Raw genomic sequence first — 17,147 nt, forward strand, 5'->3', positions numbered from 1 at the left:
ATATATATAAACACGTGTTTATATATATCTATGGAAGAAGAAGAGTTAGAAAAAGAAGAAGTAGAGGTAGAAGAAGAAGAAGTAGAGGTAGAAGAAGAAGAAGTAGAGGTTAAACAAGAAGAAGAAGAAGTAGTAGAAATACACTAACGCTACAAACAGGCGTTACTCTGTTTTTACTAACATGTAACATTTTATTTCCCCTTGCTCTATGTTTTTTAACGCACATTCAAAAACTGAACATTTTCGGGAGTTTCAACCATTTCAAGTTTCGGTACCGGCCACCGAAAAAGGGATGTTTTGGTCACCCATCCGACTGCATGTGTTTACAGCTAAGCACACACGCTAACATGAGTTAAGACTACAAGCTCACTTGGGGTTGAGGCTTTTGTACACGTTGCTTGACTGCCACATATCTGATCTAGACATAGTAACGTGTGTTGGGGAAAATAATTATTTAAAGTTATTTAATAATTGTGACATTTATTTTACCTTTCGATGGATGAATGATGCTCAAAGTGAGGGGGCAAATAAGACAACTGAAGGGGCAATGCTCCCTTTTGCCCCTCGTGGCGCCGGGCCCGACGTGGCCCTCAGTGAAAAAAGGTTGGACACCCCCGCTCTATACAGTACATTTAAAACGTGGAATAATAGAAGGAGCTCACCTGCCGTCCAGGTCTTCGATGTCTTTGATGAACAACCCTCCTTGGTGTTTGCACTGGTTCTTGCACGCTTTAAGAACATTGATGCTCTTGTCTTTGTAAATAATGTAACATTTACCATCCTCTGGGTTTTTCTTGAAATTAGCTCCATCTTTGAGAGAGCCCACAGCTTCAGCGTCCAGCGAGAACAACACCTTTGCACTTTGAGAGTTCATTTTACCCTAAACAATTATAAATTCTATTTTAAGTGGACACTTTCAAAGAAATGCTCCCAGACTGTTTGTATCGAGGAGCTACAACAGATATGTATTTACGTGAGAGTGTCAGCAAGTCTTTAAGAGTCTCCTCCTGCTGCCAGTGATGCTGTCTGGGCAGGTCCTTTGGCTTTCAGTCAAACTTTGATACTTGTTCACTCCCTTTACAAGTGGAAAACGTTTTTATTTGAATAGTGCGGGACACAACCCCCCCCCCACAAAAACACACATAGATAGATACATAGATAGATACATAGATAGACAGACAGACAGATAGATAGATAGATAAAATCCTACCTCCCAAGGCGTTCCGTGCTTGGCCACAAACCCACCCTGGGAGTTATTCATCCTTTACATGCTAAAAAACAAGGCAATAAGAGAAATGAAGACACAAGAAATAAACAGTCCAAAACATTTCTGAAATAGAAATAAAATACATATATACAAAAAAAAGACATACGGTTACAGATCTGCTGTTTAAGTGGCCGTGACAGACCTACCTCTATAAAATGTACCATTGATAAATAAATGCAAAATTGACTATAGTTTGATGGAAAGTAAGTATTTCTCGGAAATGTCTTATCGGACATATGAAACCAGACATTACATTACATGTCATTTGTTACGCTTTTACATATATATTTTTTTACATTTTACATTCAGTACTGTGGAAAGTCCCCATAAGATCATTTTGAGGTGACATGCGGACTGCAGTGGGACTCGAACTTGCTATCGACTGATTCGAAGTCCAGCACACTATCCAGGATTCCAGGTGACCAGCATACATTGTTTAAATACTGGTATGATTATTTAAACCAGAGAATATAAATATATTGAAAGATTCATTGTCATATATTCTGGTATCTACCTAAAATAAAGACATCGTATAGTGTTCATAACAGTATTTTAATTTAATAAATAGCAATACATTGCTAGTTAATATAATAAAATACACAGTAACAATACAATAATTATTCAAATAACAACCAACCTGCAAATCGACCTATACATCAAAATAAATATATTATCTGTTGGGGAAATATTTTCCAAAAGCCCATAACTGTGACCCAGTTTATCAGTTCATTCTGTCCTGACTGAGCACACGCACCGGTAACCTGGGCTGCTGTGCTCTCAGTGTTTTGTCTCCCTGTTCCTGCCTGTTGGCGTCAGCTGACAGAGGTGTTAGGATTCTATCTTGTTATGCACAATGTTGATTATTCTCTCAGAACTAGCTAAATACATGGGTCCGGGGTAGAGTTCTTCAGAATTGACGTGGCAACCCTCCCGTGCAGTCAGAACCTCTGGCTGTGTGACTTGTGATGTGAATCCTCTAATAAACCATCAGTGTTTGACATCAAAGCTCCAACTCTCCTCGTGTCTCTCTGAGTCCTGACTTTCCATTGCTACAGAAGTTTCCCTTACATTATCTAAAACCGGTGCATTTGATTTAAAATAAATGTAATAAATATAATTCAATATTTAAAAAGGCAACAAAGAAAGTGTTTTTTGTTTTTGCTTGTTCATGTCCATAATGTTTCCCGTTGTGTAGCGTCCAGCCTTTCCCAATCTGTCTGCATCTCTGTCTGCTGAATTCAATTCAATTCAAAAGCTTTATTTATTCAGGTGAAAACCCATTCACCTCTTTTTCTATAGTGACCTGCTTCAAGTAGGTTCCAACATGAATACAAACATGACAGAAAAACAAAGAGGACATCAAAGCCACTTCTTGAAGCAAACTGAAAATAAATGTACAGATCTAAGTACACTGTAAAAAGAAAACTTGACATTTATGTTAACATTTGGGCTGCTGTGGTTGCCAGAACTTTAAAGTAAAATACATTACAAAGTACAGTTGGTTGGCATAGACGTTACAGTCAACATTTGCTTATGGTGAATTACAATGGCAAAAACAAATAGAGTAGTGTACACGGTGCAGCTGTATTATCTGGGAAATAGAAGAATCGGATCAGAGTCCTGATCCGATTCTTCTATTTCCCAGATAATACAGCTGCACCGTGTACACTACTCTATTTGTTTTTGCCATTGTAATTCACCATAAGCAAATGTTGACTGTNACACACACACACACACACACACACACACACACACACACACACACTGGTTTCAGTGTGATATCAGAAATGATCCTCTGCCATTGTCATGTTTTGGATAAATACGAGGTGAATTGTCTTTGAAGGCTGCAGAGAAGGACAGAGGAGAATAGGATAAAAAATTGGCAGGGTACTGACTAACATCAGAGAGAAGAATGAAGAGGAAAACCCTCAAAGTTGTATGTAAATAGAAATACAAAAGAAAGGATGAGCAATTTGTCATGTGTTGAAAGCTGAAATGTAAAAAGAGCTTTGATCATTTGAAGTATCAAAATGAAAAAAAATACCAATTTCACCTTGTTTGTATTGAGTTCTCCACTGCTTTCAGAAGGAAATCAATATACAGTATGCTGAAAACTATATCATTGCATAGGACAGGATAGACTTCAAGGCATATTGGGAATCATTTTTTTTTCTATGCTGGAGAAACTCAAACATCCCTGTCTTATATGTCTCAATAAGGAACCTTTTCAAACAGATGAAAGATTTAAGGCTAAATGCCTTGGTGGGTTGTGGATAAAACAAGAATATTAATTTAAAACCATGTATATTTATCTATGCACTAATGTGTTCATCACTTCAAAGTTGCACTGTAAAAGTGGGGGTGCATTTAAATGAATGCAATTACTATTGAGTTGCCTTACCTTTAACTATATGATAATGTATTCGTTGATTTCAATTTCGTATTTTAATCTAAATCTGCAAAGTAGCTAGTAACATAATGTGAAAATACTCAAGTGAAGTAAAAGTACCTCAATTTGTACATGTTATTTCTTGCACTATTTGTATTGGGTTTATCTGTATTATGTGCATATATTCATGTTGCATTGTTGGAGGAGCCTTACTTAAGTTTTTCATTGCCATATCTACACTGTAGTGTGTGACAAAAAAGCCTTGCATCTTGAATCTAAGTACAGTACTTGAGTAAATGAACTTACTTACAGTCCATCGCTGGTGTGACCCTAATATAATATCAAGGTAAATCTGATGCATTCGGAGGGAGATGAAAGAATAAAGATGTCGGAATCTTGGAATCCTAACCTGCCATACATCTGCTGTATTCAGTCTACAGTCAGTAGAGATGTCGATAATAACCATTTTAGCATTACACCGTGTGTGTCCACTCCCTCACAGCAGATGGCAGTATTACAGAGGGAAAACACTTTGAAACATCCGTCAACAACACACAGGACACCTTCAGCACGTTTGTAGCTTGTTTCATAACACCAAACCGACCAAACCGCACAACACTTCCCTGACCTATGTTAGCGAGTTATTTATATATAGTGTAACGCCAGTCAGAGAAATGATGTGCATTAAACAGATATTTTCGCGAACACATCGCTTAAAAGTCGGACAAGTGCTCGGTGCAGCTTTCACTTCCAGCAGAGGTTTTCATGGTGAACAACAAGTAAGAACTTAATATTCATAAAAATAACTTTTATGAAATGCAACTCAATGCCTCCAAACTGACCTTACAGTGAGCCTTTGCACCTTGCAGGTATCACGTGAATCCAGCGCACTTCCCATCATTCATCACAGCAGGTATGTGTGCGACCTCCCTCCCAACCACAGGTTTCCTATGGCCAAGTTTCCCCGCGTGCTGCACTTCTTAATCAAAGATCAGGTGATCACAGAGGAACAGGTGAGCAAGCCATTCATATGTTAAACTACGAAAACACTAGTGTCCATATGTCATTATTTACCTCTGTAATGTTACAATTGATTGATGATGAGAAATAAATCTACCCTTTTAAGACAATTTACACTTGATAATAATAGGATTTTATTTTTTATATATCATTGTGTCAAATTATTTTTGTTTTGGACAGTTGTTAGAAAACTATGTGTAGATATGTGAGACTCAGTGGTTTTACAATGGTTGATTATTTTAATAAAAAAACATTGTAAAACCTTGCTACTACTGGAAACAGTACATTACCCTGTTGATGTAAATGTCCTTCTTCACAGTAGGTGTGGGTCCCTGAAATTGCCTCGAAAGAATTACTCAGCTGTGTGCACACTGAGGAATACTTAAACGACTTCTTTAACGGGAAAATCAATGAGCAGGATCAGAGGAGGACAGGTTTCCCCTGGAGTGAAGGCTTAGTGAGGCGCTGTCGATATGAGACAGGTGAGAAGAACATCTGACAAGTCTGGGCGATGTAACATCTCAACGGCCCCTAGAGATCACACCACATGACAACCTCTCTGTGATTGACAGGTGGGACTGTTCTGGCTGCTGAGGTAGCTCTGCAGAGGGGTCTGGCCTGCAGCACAGCAGGAGGAACACATCATGCCTTCCCAAGCTACGGTTCAGGGTATTGTCTCCTCAACGACTTGGCAGTTGCCGCCAAATACCTGATGGGTGTCTCCTCACCCAAAAGGAAGATTCTGATCGTGGATCTAGACGTGCATCAGGTAGATTTACCGTACCTCTACTTTTAATTTTCTCATACTATTATATGCAAAACTTGTCTTTGTATTTGATCAAATCTTTTGAATCCAACAGGGTGACGGCACTGCTTTCATTTTTAAAGAGGAGCCATGTGCGTTTACATTCTCAGTGCATAGTGGGAAAAACTTCCCCCTCCATAAACAACAGAGTGACCTAGATATCAGCTTGGATGATGGGATGGAAGACAAGGAGTACCTCTCCACAGGCAAGTGACACATGACATAATAATACATATGATGTGTTCAGAACCAAGTAGTGTTGCTGTAAAGCAGGGGTGTCCAAAATGCGGCGCGGTGGCCAAATGCGGCCCCGGGACATTTTGAATCGGCCCACAAATGAAACTTGAGCTTTTCATGTATTGTACTTATTAAATATATCAGTAAATATATATTACACAGTAGTGTTCACTTAAGCCCAATTTACAATAAATTCAGTCAATTAAATTTGAAAGTATGTTCTAACAAATCTAAGTCGATAAGAAAAAAGCCCAATAACTTATATACATAACAAACTTGAAATATACCCTTCCTATTTCCTCTTATGATAATCAATCTGGGACTCCTGTTGTAAGGGATGAGCTGCTAACAAATTCAATGAAACTCTCTGGAGATCTAGGATGTAGGCTGTTTTTTTTCTTAAAGCAGATTCAAGTATCAAGCATCATTTACCTGCTTTTGATTGATTTTGCTAACTTATAACTTAACTTATAAGCGGCAGTATACCTCACCTCTAATATTTTAATGTATGTGGCCCTCGGTGATAAAGGTTTGGACACTCCTGCTGTAAAGTCACTAAATCTAAATAAAATGAAGTCACATGTCGGATGTTTTAAACAGTGGAGACCCACCTCCCCTTGCTGCTGGAGACCTTCCGCCCGGACCTGGTTCTGTATGACGCCGGTGTCGACCCTCACTGGGAGGATGAGCTCGGGCGGCTGCGTCTCACTGACCAAGGTGAGTGAGGATTTGACATCTGAGGATTTCCACCAATACTTAATTTCTGCATGTTTTTTGATTGACTGTGTGTATCTCTCAGGGCTGTATCAGAGAGATCTGTACGTGATGAAGACTGTGGTGAGCAGAGGTGTTCCCGTCGCTGCCGTTATCGGAGGAGGATACTCGAGAGACAACGACAAACTGGCCCTCAGACACTCCATCCTCCACAGAGCAGCAACTCAGGTACACAACACATAGATGCTTTACCAGAAATTAACCTTCTCAATACAGAATTGTTTACCTAACTTTGTAGACTTTGTCATGACTGCTTCATTGAACTTGATATTGTATTAATGTTCTTCATATTTCAGGTTTGGAGGGACTGTGGAATGTAAAACCTTCATGCCCCGAATCCAGAAGACCCACAGAGCCTCACCAGTAGTGGATCTTTTAGAGCAGTGCTTCTCAAAGTGTGGTCTGCGGACCACTGGTGGTGAGCGCCCCCTAGTGGTCCGTGAGTATATTGGTAACATTTCCCATTTTAAATCAATTTAAGTTTTCCGCACTCTCGCGGGAATATCTCCGCAATGGAGCGACCTTAAGTTTCAATTGATTGCATGATATAGCCCAGCGCAACACCTTCATCACACATGTTGCCACTTGTTTGTACCATTTTCAGGCGATTTGTAATCAGTTCTAGAAAAACGATGTGAGTTAGGTGGTCCGCGAGTGTTTTTTTATTGGTTAAGTGGTCCTTGGTATGAAAAAGTTTGAGAAACACTGTTTTAGAGCCAATGAAAATATCCTTATTTTGAAAAAGCATATATGAAATGTAACTCTGTAACTAATCATTTAAATCTGCAGCTAGTAGCTACTAAATGCGTAACATAAATGTACTGGAGTGATATGTCTATATTTTTGGAAATAATGAATCTGGTGTTCTCTATGTTAATGTTATCCAAGTAAACACATTTAATGTTTATCAAGGATTATAAAAAAATATATTCTTTTGGAGACTATGTTTTCTACCATCTGCTCAGGGTATCTGAGCTCTGCTAATGATATTTGATTGGCGGAGTGGCTGGTGATGCTCATGCAAGTGATTACCTAGAAGTGATAGAAAGTGGTTTGACTTGCTGTTCACCTCATCAGGATACAGTCTCATTACTTCTATAGAAGCACTTCACGGTGTCACACTATGTGCTATTGAATTATATGTGGTTGTCACTGATTAAAGATGTACCAAATATTTATGCTTTACGAAAGTAAATGCAACACAACTAAACTCATGAACAAAAATATTTAATAAAGTAAAACTCAAAAGTATTTACATCAGGTAAGATAAGACATCAAGGTACCAGTGTCACTTCAGAACATACACAGTTGATCCACACATACTGTACTGTTACGGACAGTCCTTGGCTTAAATAGGTACATTAGTACATTTTAAATTTCACCTATTTTTATGTCATTCACTGACATCAAGCAGTGAGATATTTGTGTTACAGTGCAATGTTAATTCACAGTATATCAGGCAGTTGATTTTCTAAAAGATACCAGTGGTATAGTTCAGCTTGTTACTTCCACACAAGACAGTAAATAACTATTTACACACACACACACACACACACACACACACACACACACACACACACACACACACACACACACACACACACACACACACACACACACACACACACACACACACTCTTTGAATCAAAACGCAACAGGCAAATGCACAAATGTTTTGGAAGATATTCTTCAGGCTCTTCTTATGATAGTGTTATGAAAGATTACACAAGAGCAGTTTACACAGTTCTATCAAGAAGTATAATTGCTGCAAGTTTAGCTCATTGTTAGATTTAAGGAATGTCTAATTATAAAATAAAAAGACAAAGAAATGCAAACTTTCCAGTGTAATCAATTTAAAACATTTAACGGCAAGTGGAAGAGTATGTATATTCTCACAAAATCTTAGTTGGCTAATATAAAATTCTAAAGAGAGAAACAGTGCATTTCTTAACATATCTCTTGCAGAAATAATAATACATACAAATAAAAGAGTTAAAATCACTAGCAGCACTGGAGCTCACTGTGGTTTGATAATAAAAATATAATTATAATTTCTAAAAGAATGCTGGTTTCATATAATAAATAAATAAATAATAATAATTTAGGCATTAAAAAGCAAAATACTTTACTGCAAAACTATTAGTGAGGCCATGTAAACTTTTTCAATGCTAGATATAATTGGTTCTAGGACAACGGGAAACTAATAACCTAATAATAACAATTTCCAAACAGTTAAGTAAAGCTCTGCCGTAGTGGAGTAGTTTAGTGTTTGTTGTACCTTCAGCAATGTCTACATTTCACATGAGTGTAATACACATCATGTGTGACAGTGCTGAAACTTGAGGCAGTTATACAACAATAAAATCAAATTAAAATTATATTTTACATATCTGAACTTTCTCTGCCACCACACACCAGTTGGCATGATCAAAGTAGGTGTGTTTGACAAGAAGCTCATCAACATGATTCTCTATCAGCTCGGCCAGTTCTCCCTCCCTGAAGACGTGATAGTACCTCAGGCAGGAGCCCTCCACCTGCCTCTCGCTCCCCTGAGAACTCTTTGTGCTTTCATGCTGCTCTGTCCCCTGCAGCCCTCCTTCACTTTCATCTGACTGCTTCAGGTGCTCCTTCTGGAAAGGAACCAGATCTGGCAGGGCCAGAGAGCCGCACTCCTGGGCCAAAGACACTGAGACACTCTGGTTTTCTGGGCCGTTGTTGTTGCCTCCAAGAGCATTTTGTCCCTTGTGCAGGTTTGTGACCGAGTCAAAGACGTCCTCCTCCGATCCGATCACAGACGGTGGGGAAAAGAAGCTCGAGACCTGTTTGATGAGGCCTCGTCCTTTCCCCCAATGGCTGCTCTTGTTCCGCTCGTTCTCACCTGTGGGCGAGGATAAAGTGCTCAGGTCTCTGGAGGACGACCGTGAGATGGATAAGCTCCCAAAGTCAAACACAGAATCCAAAGACCTGGAGAAGAACCACAGTCTCAGTGTGCTCTGCTGTGGCGTGGTGCAGGTCAGCTCTTCTTCGTCTGCTACGGAAGATGTGCTTCTAACCTTCCTGTGCTTGTCGGCGTTGTCTATGGCTTCGCTCACACTCTGAGCTGTGGCCCTCTTTCTGGGTTTGGCGGGCTCCCTGTCCGTGGGCGATTGAGGGTTAGGGTTCCAAGGAACAAAGATGTCTTGTTTCTCGAATTTACGACGTTTCTGCTCCATGGCCCACACATAGATCATGATGCGTCCACCCACTCGCAGGGTGCGAGCCATCTCCTTTATTGCTCGAATACGACGCTCTTTGGTGGACAAGTGATGGATAACTGTGACAAAAAAAGGATTCATCAGAATGAAGTAGGATAATGAGGATGCATTTAATTAATGATGATGTTTAGTCACATTCAGCTCTTGCAGGCAACAAAAAACATTCTGTGTACACTGTGTTTAGCACACAACTAATAAATAGTGTGGGTGTCTTATTACACGCTTTTGTTGGATGACACATGAATTACTTCAGACTGTTTTCTAAGCAACAAAAGCGTGTGGTAAACGGATGTTTAGCATTATTTCTGACTTCATTTAATTTTAGGCAAATAATGGCTTCAGCAGTAAGGGTTAATGCAAAATATGAAGGGGTGGTTTGTTATTGAGTGGGAGGAATCACAAAAGCTCCATGTGTTTATGCTTTACCTGCAATAGAGAGCACAGCGTCAAAGCAGCCGTCTCTGTAAGGCAGATGCAGCCCGTCGCACATCTGGACCTCGTGACCTTGGCTCCAAGCAAAGTCCACCAGGGGGCGACAGACATCGCATCCCATCTTGAACACCTCCTTGTTGATGTGGAGATACTTGCCATTGCCACAGCCTACCAAGGACAAGACAGTGAGCTACAACACTAGCGGCTGATCAGAAGATTATCAGTGGTAGAATAACATAAAAATGCTCCTTCCCTCTCCTTAGGGAAGCCAGTATTATAGTTACTTATTTTGTTTAAAGGTCCCCTATTATACTCTTTTCATCATTATATTATAGTTCTCAGTTATATAATAATAATAATAATAATAATAATAATAAATTATATTTCTATAGCGCTTTTCTTGAACCCAAAAAAGCTTATACAAAACATGTCTCTGAAGTGTTTGCCTCGAAATACCAAACAGATCATGCTTTGTAGCATCCCATAATCCCCTCTGTTTCAGCCCTGTTTCAAAAGTGCTGATTCTCTGTGTTACTTTAGATGAAAATAAGGAGCCACTCCCCACGCCCCTCTAAGAGATATTTGGTCAAAAACAAATACACAACGGTGCTCTAGGAGGAGAGTCAGGTGGTAAGGTGGGCGGGTTTTACCCTGGTTGGTTATTGGCTAATGGTTACACAAGCCAAAAAAAAATTATGCCATCAAAACGTGGCCAAAATCTGATCAGCTCATTTTCAGACAGGTTTTTATATAAATGGATCATGACAAAATGAGGGAATCTTTTTTCCTAAAAACTTTCAGAATCCCTTTACACAGGGGACACATTTATATATAAAATACATGAAAAAGTAGATTTTGCATAATAGTCGACCTTTAAAATAAGCAACGACAAGGTATTATTGATCAAGTATTGTTGGATTGCTAAGAAATATATCTCGGCTTGAGATGACACCCACCAATGTCAGCCACGATGCTGCCCGGCTGCAGATCCAGCAGGAACTGTTGCACCTTTGGCCAGGCTTTGTAGCGGCTGTCGTTGAAATATGGAGCAATCTTGTCATAGACACTGTGCACATGGTCTCTCTCGAGCTGACTGGCAGCCTCCTCCATCATGTTCATCCAGGCAGCCTCATGCAGACGCCTCACAGTATCATGTCTGCAGGGACAAACACATCTCTAAAATAAGCATTGCGTTTCATTAGGAAAATAAAAAATAGCAACGTCAACTCCCCAAAGGGAACGGCACATACTGTAGGAGTCCCACTCTACTTTTCAAAAGGTGCCAGTGAGGATGCTGTTCCCATCCCACAGAGCACTCAATTTCAACAGCAGCTCTGTCAAATAGTTTTAACAATAACGCAGAAGCAAAAGGTCAACACATAAATCCTATTTTTTGTAAACAAGATGCAAATCCAACAACAGTAATGTCATTGTGAAAGTTTATTTTCTTATTCATGGTTCTCATTTGCCACGTTTTATACTGTGTTAAAAGGGGTTTTATACATTATTAGTCAAGTGTCACAAGCATCCGCTCACATTCTAGGAATCCCTTTCATCTAAGCTGACCCTCATTGATTCTGGGTAGGACTATTAATCCTCCCAGGAAACCAAGATATCTGTGTGGATTTGGTCTGATTAGATCATCTAAGTTTAATAAAACACAGCATAACTAAATATCACTTTACTTAAAGAGCATCTTGCAGGTTTTTATTTTTTCTACATTTATGCTTAAACTTGCTTGAAAATTACAATTAAAAAAGTGAATGCAGGATTTGATATGTTTTACGAGACATAAGGGCAGGAATTTAGAGGGAAAGGAGCAATTTTGAGCTCTGCTCTTAAAAACGGCTTTTTTTCAAGGTCATACGTCAAACGCGTCATATTACATCACACAGGGGACACATCTCCGCTCTCCGACCGCGGGTATAGTAGAGTTGCGTTGAGTAGAGCGGTTGTGTTTTAAGGAGCTGGTATTTTTCGGTAGTTTTACATTGTATTTCACCATTTGTAATCATGGTGCAGTATTGTGTTTGTGCAGGTTGCACAAATACCAGCCTGTCAGGACATCGAGTCCACAGTAAAAAGGACCGGAGCTAGCGTTCGTTCCTGGGTGCGTTGTGCATCCACCTCCCTGCAGCACATACTCTCCACAGCTTTATTAGGAAACCGTACTTATTAATGTTTATTAATACGTTACACCGGCCGCTCTCTCCCTTGTGTCCCCCGTGTTACGTCACACGCGGGAGGTCACGTGCCGAGGCTTTTTTATGCGGAAGTGGACATTTCTTACAAAAACGACGCCAGATGTCACTGTAGTGTATATTTCTGTATATATTTTTGAAAATTGAGTGTATTCATCATTTTCCTAGACATTTATTCACAGGTGTCTTTAACCTGGAAGTTGCTATTTAAGTTGAGGTTGCAACGTTGATTGTAAAATGGAAAAATATGTTTTGTTTTCTTTGATACATAATATTGGCTAATTCATAAGCATTTTTTTTCTAATTGAGAATTACTGAGAATAAACATTCAGACTTTTATGACGTTCATATTGTAGGTGACTCATAATTTCAGAACTGATTGCAAATGTGGGCATGAAGTTATTGTGATGTTTGTGGCACGTCTGTTTTTCACAGCTCCCACTGCAGCCCTCTCAGTTTATTAGGATGCGGCCCACAGCTCCTGCAGTGCGGCTGCGGCTCCCCAAAGCACTTTGTGTACAAAGAGTTTTCCTATGTTATTGTCCAAAGGATAACAGTGTTTCATACAAAAGACATCTCAGATGCAAAGTTCCACTTGACCTGAATGGTTATGTTTCATTATGTATTATCAGGATGTTTCATTGCTTACTGCGTCATCATTTCATGCAAAGCAAACCCACACCAAAACACAATTTACATAAAACATTGCCAACAAGAGATTTTAAAAACAGATTTGTACAAATACAAATGGTGACAAAGTCAGATAATTAAATCAAACTTTAATAATCTTAATAAGATTGCCAGATATGCTTTTGTTCAAAAACATCATCACATGCTTTGTAGCATGGCATCAATTGGTTTGAATAGGCCTGCAAAGATATAACAAAATGACTATTTATTAAAAAACGTTGACTTTTTTTCATTGACATTTGAAAGTGTGTGCTGCTGGATATTTTTGCTTTTATAAGATTATGTAGACTGGGCTACATATCTCCAACTAGTTTTATCCTGAAGTTAATTTGGTCTGCAAGTATTGAGGGAGATATCATTTAATTTGTGGTTATAGTTGGAATTTGATATAGTAGATCATTGGTCAACTCACATGTATGTAATGGATTGGAGTTGTCAGTGCCAATCAATACCAGGATGCATTGTATATCAGCCATCATACATCTGCCATAAATACTAGAATATACTTGAGAGAATAATTTACATTAATCTTGTATTGCACTGGATAATACAATCCACTTTATTAACCGTATTAAACTCTGCTCATGGTTGTTTCAGTTCCCTATTAGATAGCACCAAGTTACGAGTCGACAGTGCATCAATATCTACCTCTGCTTTAAGTCTGTCTGCCTGTAAAGAGACTCACAATAACAAATCTAAAACCGATGCAACCTAATGAGCCAGTGCACTTTGATGATGAGGTTAGCCAGAAAGAAAAGCAATCAGACATTTCCCATCCACCTCTCTTAAAATACATTACATGGATATGCCCTTGAATGTAATACCGCCTAGTGCCTCTTTGTGTGCACCAGTGTACACAATGAATACTGCTAGGATCATTAAAAGCAGGATATTAGTAGCAAAGGCAAGCACAAAAGGGATACACAAAAAGCAAATATGTCTCTTTATAAACTGATGGCGATGTGGGGCAGATATCCATTGCCAGGCTTGTCCGTGTACTCCTTTGTAGGTAAACAGTGTGTGTGCAGCATCTCCTCTTCCTTCACTCAGTCCTATTTCTGGACCTCCATCATCTGCTTCTCCCAGCCAAGTGGAAGGAAAAGATCCCTTATGTAATGTTGTAATATGGCCTCCTAGGTGCTCAATTTCGCCTGAGTTTCTCGGCTGATCACGAAACTGTCACAGTCTCCGGCTGACATTATGTAACTGGCAGCTGGGAAGCCTCAAAGCACTGCCTCTGACTGACAACGGGAACTAAAATGTAATCAGAGTATACAGATTTGTCCAAGGTATAGGACATTCAAAATCTGCCATCACTTATATAACATTTGGCTTTTGGATTAAGCTAGCCCGGTGAATCTCAAAATCTCGCAACTAGATCCAAAAACAGATATTTTTTAATTACAAAATGTTCCTGAATCCCTGAGACCTTAGGTCAGACCTCAGCAGTGCTTAAATGGGATTAGTGGTGTCATTTTGAATAGACAGTGGTGCTGCCAGCTGCCACTAACCGCTGCATGAAGAACCACAGAGAACAGGTTTACACATCAACGGTTTGCCTGCCAGGCATTAAATCAGTTAATGACTGGACATTAACATGTGGTGAGAGGTAGTCTGGTTAAATTAGACTCCCCTCACTGCTGCATCCATCTATTTTTCTCTCGAATTACGTGTTTATTTAAAAAATATGCCTACAATACCGAGCTAACGTATTCATATGCTTTAGATGTAGAGCCCAGGTAAGGGTCAGACAAAAGTAACTAAATAATTCAGAATATTATTGTTTGTCCATTGGAAACATATTTCAAATATATACAAAGCCATATATTTATTGATTCTATTCATTTTCATTGTAATAATGGGTAGGCTATTAGGACTTGCACTAGGCTACACATGAGCTTCTACTTGCCCCATCAAAGTTTCTTACATCAATTCAATTGTACATTCAAATGTATCCAAGGTCAGAGTTAAGACAAACCAAAATATAATTAAATCGTGCAATTACTGCCAATGTTTTCATATCCTCTCCTGCATCCTTGATTATACGCCAAACAAGCAAAGCCTCTTACCGTAGAGTTCAACGGGTAAACCGCCGTGCAGTGATCCGCCAGGAGCGCCTCTAGGCTCGGGTCGCTGGAGGTAAACTTCCCTCTCTGATCTAGACCATCGATCTGCCATCAGGGTCACAGGCACGCGCTCCTCTCGGCGGCACCACCGAATACATTATCAACAGCATCGCGAGGAAGGATAACGTGAACGGAGAGAAGTGCCTGCCGTATATTACCGCCAACTGCGGACTGTCCGCCGTACGTTATCAAATCCATGGCAGGTTCAGCTCCACACCTGTCAAGTGAGGTGGGAATTACAGCAGGACTTCCGGTAAAACGTTTCAAAAATAAAAGCCTCATTCGTGAAAGAGTAAAACATTTCCATTACACGTGTTGTGCGTGCTAACCCCAAAAATGACAAGGCAAGCTTCCTCCAATAACACTAGAGTTTACTTATTTGTATTTCAGTAAAATAATATTGATATGTATGGGATTAGTTTTGTTTCATAAAGATAAAGTAACACTTTCTCAGAATCAAGCAAAACTAAGAGTTTAAGAGAAAAAAACTGAGTCAAGCTAAATACATTTAATTTCAAAAATAAAACTAGAAGTTGCAAACAAATAATTTGTGTAATCATGTAAACTATGAGTCTTTTTTCTTTGTTTAACATATATGTTTGTTTGCAGTTCTTGTTGCTTATTTCTCAATGATCAGTCTTTTCCTCTCGCTGCAGCTCTCTCGTTTGCGCTCCCTAATCTTTTGTTTTATTCTGACACAAACGTCCCAGGTGGGCGGGACTTTCAGGGGTGCATCCCCATTGGCTACTCAGTTTTTGAGTGACAGCCCACTACACCACAGATCGTAAAGTGCAACTCATGCAGCAAACTCCGGAGTCAACCCGGCCACGTTGGTGTCTCCTGGGGAGCTTTCATGAAAATATCGGACTTATCTTATGGATTGCTGTGCATTATACTTGTGTTGTGTAGTTTATACTTTATTCCAACTTTAAATATTTGAATACCTGAAAAACACACTGCTGCTGTAAAATAATTTCCCAATTTGGGATCGATAAAGTGTCTGTCAGTCTATTTATTTATTTTATAGATAAAAAAAACATATCTATGTATTTTCAAGCTAAAGGTGATACACAATATAAACTGTATACTGTTATTTTTTCAAAGACATGTTACATTTCAAAAGCATATATTGCTATGTTTAGGACAAACAATTAAAGACTGCTTTAATGTAGCAAATTCTACAATATAAAAGTGGCAGATTTGCTTTATTAAACAGACCAGACCGGTTGCATACTGTAGTGGCAATTTCTTATATTACTTTATATGGTAAAACCAAATGATGATATTATGCTTAAAAACTGTTTGGTCAACTCGACCTGTTGTACCACACGGTAGCTTCCTGCCAAGGTCGTACCTTGAGGATGCGGCCCTCCCTATGAGAGCATTGTAAGATAACAGTTTTCTAAGGAAAGTCTTATCTCTTTTACTTCCTGCACAGCAACAGTCCTCTATAAAACACACACACACACCTTATACATTGCGTGCACTCCTGCAGACTACTCTGTACTCTGTGAGACATGTACCTTTGAAGCGCTTCAAATAAAGAACCAACGAAAGACAACGCTGCTTGCTTTCACCAGTTTATTATTGATTACTCTCATTGTACATCTTTACAGTATTGACGAGTTTAAAATATCCACGACACAACTCAGTTTCAGTGTGTGTACTCTGTATAAATGCTCTCTAGTTGATCTGACTGAAATTGTGATTTTAAATCTCAAAACCGCTACAGTATCTGTCAGGCAGAAACTTGGGACAAGTAATTTGACTGAAACCTTAAAACTGAACTAACTGACTGCTAGGGTTAAACTTTGATTTAAACATTTGTAGAATACTAAGACCTGGAAAAGAATAAAAAAAACAGCCATAAATTCGTGGAAAATTCGCGAATGTAAGTCTAATAGTTTAAATTCTGCAAAATTTCTGGGGTGTCCTTGGGACATCTACAAACC

The 17,147-nt window shown here is 39.2% G+C and overlaps 2 protein-coding genes across 2 annotated transcripts; one reads left to right on the plus strand and one right to left on the minus strand.

Moving 5' to 3' along the window:
- Positions 1–4,205: 4,205 nt before the first annotated feature.
- Positions 4,206–7,666, plus strand: hdac12 (histone deacetylase 12). The gene is made up of 8 exons (XM_010796048.1): positions 4,206–4,435; positions 4,526–4,669; positions 4,999–5,158; positions 5,249–5,445; positions 5,537–5,687; positions 6,319–6,435; positions 6,518–6,660; positions 6,789–7,666. The coding sequence occupies exons 1-8, from the start codon at positions 4,331–4,333 to the stop codon at positions 6,810–6,812; spliced, it is 1,041 nt and encodes a 346-aa protein (XP_010794350.1). The 5' UTR covers positions 4,206–4,330; the 3' UTR covers positions 6,813–7,666.
- A 32-nt stretch (positions 7,667–7,698) lies between these two features.
- On the minus strand, positions 7,699–15,474 carry trmt9b (tRNA methyltransferase 9B). Its single transcript, XM_010796047.1, has 4 exons — positions 15,139–15,474; positions 11,135–11,334; positions 10,173–10,346; positions 7,699–9,805 (listed from the first exon to the last, which is right to left on the minus strand). Exons 2-4 carry the CDS (start codon positions 11,295–11,297, stop codon positions 8,868–8,870), a joined length of 1,275 nt encoding a protein of 424 aa, XP_010794349.1. The 5' UTR covers positions 11,298–11,334; positions 15,139–15,474; the 3' UTR covers positions 7,699–8,867.
- Positions 15,475–17,147: the final 1,673 nt, after the last annotated feature.

Source organism: Notothenia coriiceps, unplaced genomic scaffold, assembly GCF_000735185.1.
Source record: "Notothenia coriiceps isolate Sejong01 unplaced genomic scaffold, NC01 NC01_scaffold00037250, whole genome shotgun sequence".
In the NCBI taxonomy this organism is placed as follows: domain Eukaryota; kingdom Metazoa; phylum Chordata; class Actinopteri; order Perciformes; family Nototheniidae; genus Notothenia; species Notothenia coriiceps.

Coding starts and splice junctions, on each gene's coding strand:
- hdac12 (XM_010796048.1), top strand. CDS start 4,331: ATGATGTGCATTAAACAGATATTTTCGCGAACACATCGCTTAAAAGTC. Junction 4,670..4,998: donor AGGTGATCACAGAGGAACAG/GTGAGCAAGCCA, acceptor TCTTCACAGTAG/GTGTGGGTCCCTGAAATTGC. Junction 6,436..6,517: donor GCTGCGTCTCACTGACCAAG/GTGAGTGAGGAT, acceptor TGTATCTCTCAG/GGCTGTATCAGAGAGATCTG.
- trmt9b (XM_010796047.1), bottom strand. CDS start 11,297: ATGAACATGATGGAGGAGGCTGCCAGTCAGCTCGAGAGAGACCATGTG. Junction 10,347..11,134: donor CAGCATCGTGGCTGACATTG/GTGGGTGTCATC, acceptor TGTCCTTGGTAG/GCTGTGGCAATGGCAAGTAT. Junction 9,806..10,172: donor CGCTGTGCTCTCTATTGCAG/GTAAAGCATAAA, acceptor TTTTTGTCACAG/TTATCCATCACTTGTCCACC.